Genomic DNA, 11,272 nt, shown 5'->3' on the forward strand with positions numbered 1-11,272 from the left:
TTTTTTTTTTTTTTTTTTTTTTTTTTTTTTTTTTTTTTTTCCTTCTTTCCAGATATGAGCACAGCAAGCCATTGAAACAGGAAGAAGTGGCTGCTACAGATCTACCTGCAAAACCATCCCTTGCTGCCGCCTCGAGCCTCTCCTCTGTCGCTGGAGCCCTCGTGGAGATGAATATGGGCGAGGCTGAGTCCAGAAACGTGCACTTCCCCACCCTAGGTGCAGGGTCTGAGGACTGGGTGAACGCCATCGAGTTCGTGCCTGGGCAGCCCTACTGTGGCCGCAGTGAGTATCCGCAGAGCATGGCCCTGATGAGCTGAGCACCAAAGCCTTCCTCGCCCAGCCCTAGGTGCAGCCTGCTCGTAACGCTCAAAATTGGCTCACCTGAGATGAGACAGAGAAACAGTTTCAATCCCAGTTGTAACAAATCCAGGATGATTTTAAAACTAAAGTCTCTCTTTGACTAGTACTTTTTAAGATTAAATTTCATTCCTTAAGAATTACAGAAGCATTCTTTCTATTTTTCAAACCCAATCTTGGAAACATCTGCCTTAAAGAAAAGTTGTGCTTTTCGAGAGTAAAAAAAAAAAAAGTAGTTCATTCGACTGTTGGGAGTTGAATCGCATTTCTTCCTTGGTCTTTTCAGTTAGGCTCTCAGTTCCCTTGTAGTTGATAGCATCGCCTCACTTTTGGCCCTCAACCCTCTCACGTGTTTGCAGCTGCCCCTGCCTGTACAGAGGCCCCGGTGCAGGGCTCCATGCCCAAGGTAGAGACTGAGAAGGAGCCAGCTGCGGTGGAGACCAAGAAGCAGCTCTGCCCCTATGCTGCCGTGGGAGAGTGTCGCTACGGGGAGAACTGTGTGTACCTGCACGGTGATGCCTGTGACATGTGTGGGCTGCAGGTCTTGCACCCAGTGGATACAGCCCAGAGATCCCAGCATATAAAAGTAAGTCTCTGGCATCAGTGTGCCACTGTGGGGAACAGGGTTTGTCCTTTCTGTGTGTTGGTTCATTTCGGAGAAGCATTTGAATCCTAGCACTCTTGGATGCAGGAGGACTGAAAGTTTAAGGCCAGCCCAGGCAATGTGATGACTTAAGTATTTTTAAAAGTGCCAGGGAAGTAGCTCAGCGCAGAGTTCCTAGATTCAGTTCCCAGTACCACCAAAAGAAATTTTAAGTTCTTCCTGCCTCAGTCTCCAGAAGTCCTGAGGTAACAGGTATATATGCCTAATTTTGTGCAGCTTCCAGACTTCTCCAAAGTGGCTGTGTCATCTACATTCCTAACTTTAATGTACCAAGGTTTCAGATTCTAAGTGAATTGTTTTATAAACTTTTCTATTTATTGAAACAGATTTTGTGTCTAATCATTTCTGTCTTTCAAAGTAATTTGGTTTATAATGTGGTATAAAATAGACAACTTGAATCCTACCTTTAAACCCATATTGGTGATGTGATATTGCTGACTTTTGATATATATTGGGGGTCATGTAGTTGTGCTTACCTCTGAAGATTTTTTAAATGATAAAATATAGAGCTGGGAGTGGTGGCACACGCCTGTAAACCCAGCACTCGGGAGGCTGAGGCAGGAGGATCACTGTGAGTTGGAGACCAGCATGGGCTGCATAGTGAGTTCCAGGTCAGTCTCAACTATATAGTGAGACCCTGTCTCAAAAAACAAACAAACAAAAAAAAGAAAATATGAAAAGACCAATGTATAATATGTTAAAACAGTAATGGTTTACATATATATATATATATATATATATATATGGATGGGGTTATCCTCCCCATTGCCCTGGGGCTTGAACCCAGGGCCTTCACACTAAACTACATCCCATCCCCACTCCCTTTTTCATATTTTTTATTTTGAAACAAGGTCTTGCTGCTTAATTGCCAAGGCTGGGCTTGAATTTTGGGTCCTACTGCCTCAGCCTCCCAGAGTACTGGAATTACATGTACACCGTAATTGGCTTTATTTCCTTTTTTGAGCCAAGATCTCTATGTGTATCTCAGGCTGATCTTGAGCTCAGTCCTCCTGCTTCAACCTTTTGAGTGCTGGAAATACAGATGTGCCCCTGCACCCATCGGTTGTTTTTTTCCCCCTCTTGGTACCCGGGATCAAACTGAGGACCGACCTTATGCTTGCCAAACAGATGCTGACCCTGCACGCAGCTTTATAGGTGGCTTTTCTGTTACTTTTCTGCATTTTATATTTACTGTAATCATGCAGATTAAAAAGTGCATGGTGCCTGTACAAATACATGTACAGGAATGTTCATAGCATTTTTTTTTTTCATAAAACCCCCTCTTTGTGGTGGGAGCATTTTAAGTGTATATAATGTGATGAATGGACAGTAAGTGTGTAGCCACTCAATGGACATAAGAGGAAACGGTATCTGCTCTACCCCTAGTAACCTTGAGAACTTTGCTGTGTGAACAAACAATAGAACTGGCAAATCCTCACATTTGTGGTTGCTGAGGACTGGGGCTTTTTGTGGGAAGGAGCAACTGCTAGCGGGTATGCAGTTTCTTTTTTGTAGGGTGATGAAAACATTCTGATGTTAACTGTTGTAATGAGTACACAATTTTCATTGTACCAAAATTATTGCGTACTCCAGTGGGTAAAGTGTGTGTGTGTGCGTGCGTGCGCGCGCGAGAGCACAAGCACAGTGCATGTGAATTACTGGCTAAAACTAATTTTGTTAAAGGCATTTGAATGGTTGGCGAAGCTCAGTGGTAGAGCTCTTGCATAGCAATCATAAGTCTCTAATTTTTTATTCCTAGCACTGTAAATAAATATATAAATCAAAAAATAAAAAGGCATATGACAATTATGTGTGCAGCCCATAATTGTCATATAAGTTTCCTTTACTTTATTTTATTTTTGTTTGTTGGTCTGGTTTGGTTTTTGGTTTTTTGAGACAGGGTCCCTATGTAGGTGAGACTGACCTGAAACTCAACTACTGTGTAGCCCAGGCTGGTCTTGAACTCATAGCAATCTTCCTGCCTCAGCCTCCCAAGTGCTGGGATTACAGGTGTGCACCACCACTCCTGGCTTTGGTTTGGTTTTTTATTATTATTTTTTAATTTTATTTATTTATTTATTTATTTATTTATTTATTTATTTATTTATTTATTTATTTATTTTTGGTTTGGTTTTTTAAACAGTCTTTTTTTATGTAGTTCAGGCTGGCCTTAAACTCAATGTGTAGGCCATGCTGGCCTCAAACTGGTGGCAATCCTCCTGCCTCGGCCTCCCAAGTGCTGGGATTACAGGTGTGCACCACCACTCCTGGCTTTGGTTTGGTTTTTTAAACAGTCTTTTTTTATGTAGTTCAGGCTGGCCTTAAACTCAATGTGTAGGCCATGCTGGCCTCAAACTGGTGGCAATCCTCCTGCCTCGGCCTCCCAAGTGCTGGGATTACAGGTGTGCACCACCACTCCTGGCTTTGGTTTGGTTTTTTAAACAGTCTTTTTTTATGTAGTTCAGGCTGGCCTTAAACTCAATGTGTAGGCCATGCTGGCCTCAAACTGGTGGCAATCCTCCTGCCTCGGCCTCCCAAGTGCTGGGATTACAGGTGTGCACCACCACTCCTGGCTTTGGTTTGGTTTTTTAAACAGTCTTTTTTTATGTAGTTCAGGCTGGCCTTAAACTCAATGTGTAGGCCATGCTGGCCTCAAACTGGTGGCAATCCTCCTGCCTCGGCCTCCCAAGTGCTGGGATTACAGGTGTGCACCACCACTCCTGGCTTTGGTTTGGTTTTTTAAACAGTCTTTTTTTATGTAGTTCAGGCTGGCCTTAAACTCAATGTGTAGGCCATGCTGGCCTCAAACTGGTGGCAATCCTCCTGCCTCGGCCTCCCAAGTGCTGGGATTACCAATGTGTGCCACCTTGCCTGGCTCCTTTACCCTATTATCACACAGATTTTATTTTATTTATTTATCCCCCCAGGGGGTGAGGGGGCTTTTTTTATCCCCCCCCCAGGAGGTGAGGCGGGTATTTCACAGATTTTAATTTAGATCCTTAATCCTAATTACATTGTCCATCTGGAAAACAAAGTCCATGCACTTAGTATGGAAAATTGTCATTGACTTGGCTGGTAGCAGGGTGGAGGTATAAGATTAGATTAAAGAGGGTGATTTTTCAATCCCTGAGGTCAGTTAATCCTCATACTCTGACTGATGTCACAGTACTGCCAGGAGTCTTGTGTTCCCTTTTGGAGTCGGATTGGGGCACGCCCTTGCCAGTTGCGCCATGGAATGTGGAGTCGGCATCTCCAAAGTTCCAATTACTGACCTTTTGCTCTCTCTTCCAGTCTTGCATCGAGGCCCACGAGAAGGACATGGAGCTGTCGTTTGCCGTGCAGCGCAGCAAGGACATGGTGTGTGGCATCTGCATGGAGGTGGTGTATGAGAAAGCCAACCCCAGCGAGCGCCGCTTCGGCATCCTCTCCAACTGCAACCACACCTACTGTCTCAAGTGTATTCGCAAGTGGAGGAGTGCTAAGCAGTTTGAGAGCAAGATCATAAAGTGAGACTCCTCCCAGTCTTCGTTTGTGCTTTCTATTTTGGGGAAGAATGTAGTTATCTCGTGCCAACTTTCAACCAGACGGACCGCATTTAAATGCATGCATTTTATGTTGACACTGGGTATTCTTCTAATTGGGATTCCTTCTTTGTATCTCGCTAGCTGCTGGGTAGTCAATCTCTACTTTATTTGAACGAGGAAGCCCTGTGTATCAGTTTGTAGGATTTTCGTGCTTTTTCTGAGGAAATTGTGTTTAATGGATTAGCCAGTTTAGGCTCCACGGAGAAACTAGCTCTAAATGTATGTTTCCTGACGTTTGACATTTTCCACTTTCCTATTCCATTCATTAAGCTAGCCAACAATCCACCATCCTTTAAGATTGTTCTCATAACTGAACAAAGTACATAATCTAAACAGAGCAAAGTGACAAGAAATAAATTTATTTCAACGAAAGAAAAAGGAGTCTGTGTGAAATGTCTTCTTTTGTTGATTTTTAAGCTTAAGTTACTATTTTTAAAAAGAAACTGGCTAGTCGTTGAGCTGAATCCATGAAGGCGATTGTCCTGCCTCACAGGGCCGGTGTGGGACAGGGTGACCCTGTCAGGCAGTGCCCACAGCCTTGGCCCAGGCGCTAAGTCAGGGAGCACACGCTAAGTCAGGGAGCACACCGGGGTGTGTCCTTGTTCCCTGGCGGGACGAGCACTGCAGCCTGTTCATTGTTTCCCAGGTCCTGCCCTGAATGCCGGATCACATCTAACTTTGTCATTCCAAGTGAGTACTGGGTGGAGGAGAAAGAAGAGAAGCAGAAACTCATTCAGAAATACAAGGAGGCAATGAGGTATGAGCACTGCAGCCTTTCTCAAGCCGAGAGCCCAGCAGCCTGGGTTCACTTTGGAAAGAACAGTGCTGCATTACACACTCCTACCTCCTTCCTACCCTTTCTTTAACTCCCCAGTGCGGTTTCTTGTCACTCTGATGCCACTTAACCAGTTTGCATCTTGCTATAACACAGTCCTTGGGGTGCATGCCAAGGGACTGCGTTATAATCACATCTGTACAGTGGTCAATGAGGCCTAGGCATGGGCTCTGCCTCAACCTGAGTCTGAGTCCATGTTGTAGTTGTCCTGTATTAATTCTTGTGTGTTGGCTTTCTAGAAGGTTTGCGCTCTACTGGATCAGTGGTGCTAGAGCTGGTAAACAGTGTAGACCTAAATAGAGTTTGTTTCTAGCATCTCTCACGTTAGCACACATCTTGATGAGCGCATACCTCGGGGAGGGCTGCGTGCCGGCATCTGCTTCTGTCCTTCCCCGTGTAACGCCGGGTGAATAGTCACTTACAGACCTGAAGTCCACTGTGAATAAGGGCTGCGATATTTTCCTTTCCAGCAACAAGGCGTGCAGGTATTTTGATGAAGGCCGTGGGAGCTGCCCATTTGGAGGGAACTGTTTTTACAAGCATGCGTACCCTGATGGCCGTAGAGAGGAGCCACAGAGACAGAAAGTGGGAACATCAAGCAGATACCGGGTAACTCTCACTGTTTTCTTAAAGGAGGGGACTGCCCCGCTATCAGTTGAGTTGTGCACATGTTGGGGAAGAGGCAGGAGGTTAACTTAGAAACTCAGGTCTGGGAGTGAGGCTGGAGAGACCCTGAGGAGGAAAGATCAGAACCCGGGAGGGGTAGCAGATAGCAGAACAGGAGAAATCGAGTGTGCCAAGCCCTAGCCTAGCCAGCCTACAGTGAGCCACCCAGGGGAGGCATTGGTCGGGTGGAACCAGAAATCCGAAGTTTGGACGCTTTGCCTTGTAAGTGACAGAATAGAAGACACTACCCAGCAGTGCCACCCCTATCATGGCCTTGTTTCTTACAGGCCCAACGGAGGAACCACTTCTGGGAGCTCATTGAGGAAAGAGAGAACAGCAGCCCCTTTGACAACGACGAAGAGGAGGTTGTCACCTTTGAGCTGGGCGAGATGTTGCTTATGCTTTTGGCTGCAGGTGGGGACGACGAGCTGACTGACTCTGAGGACGAGTGGGACTTGTTTCATGATGAGCTGGAAGACTTTTATGACTTGGACCTATAGCAGCTTTGCGTGGCGCGGGAACGGCCTGCCGAGCCTCAGACAGTAGCTGTCCCCTGTGCCGTGTGGCAGTGGGTTGCTCTCCTAGTCAGGCCTCAACTCCAGGTGCTGTTGTGACCACTTACCAGGGCCTGCTGTCCACCCCACTTCCCCAAGAGTGCATTTTCTGTTTCAAAAAGTTACAAAAATAAATCTTCAAGTTAGTTTTTTTTTTGTAACATCTATTTAACTGTCAGACAGTTAGCATAGGTTTGTTGCGTCACCTATTTTTAGCCTGGTTGTGTTTATGGACTTTCCACACTCATTTCGAGGCTCTCAGGTTCAAATGGAAAAGCACTGGCCGTGCTTTGGGGTCCAAGAGTAGGGTGCCAGGTAAAGGGACCTGAGCTGGCAAGTAAGCAGCCTTCTGCTCCGGATGTAGCAATGGGTCCTTGGCTGCTGGAAGGCCCGACCGTCTGTGTTTGTGACTGTTCCTCCCCTGTGACCCCCGACCCCGTGCACTTGTCCTGTGGTTTTGGTCTCTTGTTTGATTGCGCACACATACTACTGGGCAGCTAGAACCAGGTGTGAGTGTGAGCTTAGCAGGATAGGAACACTTGGGAAGGACACACATGGATTGGTGGCATCCATCGGTGCAGGGTTGGCTGTGGACACCCAGGAGCTGAGGACATGGTGTGTGGGCATGAACAGGCATGCAAGAAGCTTCGACCACTGCCTAGATGCGGTATTCTTAGGGTTAGTGGACAGACTTGGTTTTGTGGTGTCGGCCCCATGTGGCCCATAGATCTGGAAGGACAAAGCAGTGTACCAGTAGTTCATTTAGCCGTGCTAGCTGTCAGTCTAGTTACCAGTGGGTTAGCCAGGGAGGTTAGTGACCAGGTTATCCCCTCCATCAACAACCACGGGCTTGGCTACACTGTTGGGTTTCGTGTTTTATGGTCTCACTTTTCTGGTCCAGGCACTTTGGAACAAGCTTTGTCTTCATTTGAGGGCTTCTGCAGTAGGGGTTGTTTGTTTTTGTGGGTGTTGCCTCTCCACTCCACCTGTGCAGGTGGACAGATGTGTTGGAACTCTACACTCACTGCTCCCAAAGGTGTTTGTTGTAGCAGTGTAACTGGTTGGCAGCAATAAGTCACACTACCACTAAGGAGAGGGTGAGGTGATTCACAAGATAAGCTAAGTTAACTTGTTAGAAGAATTCTTCCATGGGAAGTTTATCTTTGCATTTTGTCACTGTTTCCTGAAAATGACTTGGGAGATGCTCCTGATTTGTCCATTTACTGCTCTGATTCCTCGGACCCCACGCATTCTTTCACTTAAAAAAAAAAAGTTAATTGTTGCAGAGGTCTCTGTATTTTACAGCTGCCCTTTTGTAAGAAGCACTTTTCCCAAATAAAACAATTTTAAAAAATTGTCTTTCTGTTTTATGTCATGAGCTGTTTTGAAGCATGCACATGTCAAAGAACAATTGTGTTTCTCTCATGGACTCTTCAGTCTGTTCCTCGGTTGGTGGCATTTCTGTGATCTCTGATTATTTAGAAAAGTGCCAACTTTTACAAGGCTTCCAGCCTGCAGAGAAATAAATGTCCAAGAGACTTAGGAGAACCTTATTCTGGCATCATCCAACTGATCTCCTGCTTTAGAATCTGCAAGATGATTCCAGGACACCTTCATTGGCAAAAGACACTGTCAGTTTCCTGGTACCACATGTTCCCAAGTTGGTCAGGTGTAGCTCACAGCATTTTGAAAGGGCCTTTTTCTCATTTTGACAGGTCTCGCCGTATAGTTTAGACTGGCCTTGAGCTCACTGTGTAGCCCAGGCTAGCCTCAAACTCATGACAATCCTCCTGCCTCAGCCTCCCAAGTGATGGGATTACAGGCATGTGCCAACATGCCCAGCCTCAATATCTGAGTTTTTTTTTTCCTTTTGTTTTTTGATGTGACAGGGATTGAACTCAGTACCTCATGCTTGTGAGGCAGGCAGGCACCAGTGAGCTAAATCCCCTGCCCTCGTGCTCTTTTTGAGACAGGGTCTCCCTATGTAGTTCAGGCTGGCCTCAGACTCACTATATGAACTCATGGTGATCCTCCTGCCTCAGCCTCTTGATTGCTGGGATTACAGGCATGCACTATAATGTATAAAATAAGGACCTACTACTATTACCATACATAAAAAAATACTACTTCGTTTTTAATAGTACCAGGACTGTGCTGTTGAAACTGACCGTGGTTAGGAACCTTGTTAGGTGTGTGCTCATTAGGGTCAAGCTGGCAGCTGCAGGGCCCCTGAGTCTAAGCTCAGGCACCAGTCATGCTGCACTGAAGAACATGCATTGTTTTGTTTTTTTTGTTCTTTCAGTACTGGGGATTGAACTTGGGACCTTGTGCTGGCGAGGCATGTGGCAGAACCACTGAGCTAAATCCCCGGCCCCTGTTGCACTGAAGAACAGTGCCCCATGTCCCAGTGGCCTGAGCCTGGGGGAGTGATGCTGATGTTGGGAGATAACTGGGCTTTAGGAGGCTTGGGCTAGGGCAATTTTTTCCTATTAGGAGAAAGGCAGTGCTAGTGTAACCTACAGTACACCTTGCTAGCAGGCCACAGTCTGCCTTGAGAGTGAGTACCCTTTTCCCAAACATAGTTTCCTATTACACAGAAAGTTGGGGTTCAGGGTCCAGGGAACTCAGTGGCACCTGAGGCGCCTGCCTCACAAACACAAGGTCCTGTGTGATCCCCGGTACCCCCCCAAAAAAACAGTTGGGGTGCAAATAACAAAGAAACCTTGTCTGTCATTGTCCTTTTTTGCCCCCAGTATTAGAAATCGAATTCAGGACCTTGCACTTGCCAGGAAGGCGTGGCATCACTGAGCTAAATCCTGGCCCTCATTTGCACAAAGCTATAATTTGAACTCCTTACTTGCCACTGCACCCATTAAGCAGTGTTCACTTGAGTGAACAGACACACTGATTCTTTTTTTTGTTAGAACTCAGGGGCTGAGGTACTAGCTCTGTGGTACTGTTTGCCCAGTATGCTTGAGACTCTTGAGTTTGATTGCTAGCACTGAAAACAAAACTTTTAAAAAAGAGGCGAGATTTGGCTCAGTGGTTCCGCCACCTGCCTTGCCAAGTGCAAGGGCCCAAATTCAATCCCCGGTACTTAAAAAAAAAAATTCGTGGCAAGAAGTGAACATGCCAAAAGTTTGTCAAGGTGCAATTCTGGGTCTCAGTGGTTCTACTGCTCACTTTGCAAGCCCAAGGTGTGGAGTTTGATCCCCAGTACCAAAAAAAAAAAAAACCACACAATTGCGGTCTGATAGCAGGCCAAGAGCACCTCTGAGGAGTCTGCTCCCAGCTTCTCTTTGCTATTTGGAAAGCATCCACTGAGCTTGATTTACGTACTGTTCCATTGGTAGCTTTTGTATGTACTTTTTTTTTCTTTCCGGTATGGGGATTGAATCATGGGCCATCTGATGGCAGTCACTCTTCCAACTGCCTAGAAAGGAGCTAAAGAAAAATTTCAAAATGTGGGGCGGGCTGGGTGGTCAGTGCCTCAGTGGGCAAAGATAACACTCCCAGCTAACCGCTGTTTACTGGGTTTATACAATAATCAGGTGACTCAGGGTGGTGGTACTAAGTTGATGAGGACAGAAAGGAGAGCGTTCTTAACAATAGCAGGTGGGGTGGGATAGCAGGCTAATAAACACGTTGTCTCCAGGTGAAAAACCTCTTATTACTAGGTTCTCAGAAGAACAAGGATGGCTTCAGCTGATGTACTCTTGCCCTTGAGCATTTTGACAGCATCACAGGACCATTTAGGCCTCAACTGTGATGGGAGGCAGAACAGTTGAGTTTCTGAATGCCATAGCTGGCTTGCGGTTGAGGTGACATTGGGCCTTAGCTATAGTCATACTATAATTATGAGATGACTTTTCCCCCAGAATTATGTAGAATGACTCTTGACACTGGGCCTCATTTGTGTTCTCCCACTGAGCTCCATCCTCCCCATACCTTTTGGCACGGGATTCTTGCTAAATTGCCCAGGCTGGACTCAAACGTACTATCTCCATGCCTCAGCATCTTAAGTACCTAGGATTACAGGTTTGTGCCATCACACCCATGGTAAGTTTCCTCCTTAAACTTGCCCAGTAGGCCAATGTCTGCAGATCCCACAGGCCAAATGCATGTAGTGGAAATCTTTCTTAACTTTTGAAATAATTGGCACCCAAAAATGATTTTATTTATTTTCTTATTTTTTTTGTACCTGAGGTAGAACTCACGTCCTTGCATTTGCAAGGCAGGCGGCGGAACTGCTGAGATAAATCCCTGGCCCCCCCAAAATCAGTTTCTAGAGGTGCAGGCTATGAAATGAAGGGATGTGTCAAAGATACTATGCCCTTTTCACCTTGCTAGTGTCTGATAACCAGTAGACAAAGTAATGACCAACAAAATATGCATGCAACTTGAAAGCCCCAGTCCTTGGCCTACATTAGAGTTTTGAGATATTAATAGTTGCTATCTGCTGGGTGTGGTGGCGCACACCTGTAATCCCAGAACTCAGGAGGCTGAGGCAGGAGGAGCGTTGTGAGTTTGAGACCAGCCTGGGCTACACAGTGAGTTCCAGGTCAGTCTCAACTACATAGTGAGACCCTGTCTCAAACCAAAAAAAAAAAAA

General features: G+C 45.9%; 1 protein-coding gene across 1 annotated transcript in view; it reads left to right on the forward strand.

Moving 5' to 3' along the window:
• Mkrn1 (makorin ring finger protein 1) overlaps positions 1-7,996 on the forward strand; it is a 25,824-nt gene extending 17,828 nt beyond the window's left edge. Inside the window, exons 3-8 of the mRNA XM_010631659.3 lie at positions 53-282; positions 717-943; positions 4,313-4,527; positions 5,252-5,362; positions 5,911-6,049; positions 6,394-7,996. Coding sequence (XP_010629961.1) covers positions 53-282; positions 717-943; positions 4,313-4,527; positions 5,252-5,362; positions 5,911-6,049; positions 6,394-6,606 — 1,135 coding nt within the window. The 3' untranslated portion in view covers positions 6,607-7,996. The remainder of the gene's footprint in view (positions 1-52; positions 283-716; positions 944-4,312; positions 4,528-5,251; positions 5,363-5,910; positions 6,050-6,393) is intronic.
• The last annotated feature ends 3,276 nt before the right edge of the window (positions 7,997-11,272 follow it).

The sequence above is a fragment of the Fukomys damarensis genome, unplaced genomic scaffold, assembly GCF_012274545.1.
Source record: "Fukomys damarensis isolate Sample0158 unplaced genomic scaffold, DMR_v1.0_HiC HiC_scaffold_16, whole genome shotgun sequence".
In the NCBI taxonomy this organism is placed as follows: domain Eukaryota; kingdom Metazoa; phylum Chordata; class Mammalia; order Rodentia; family Bathyergidae; genus Fukomys; species Fukomys damarensis.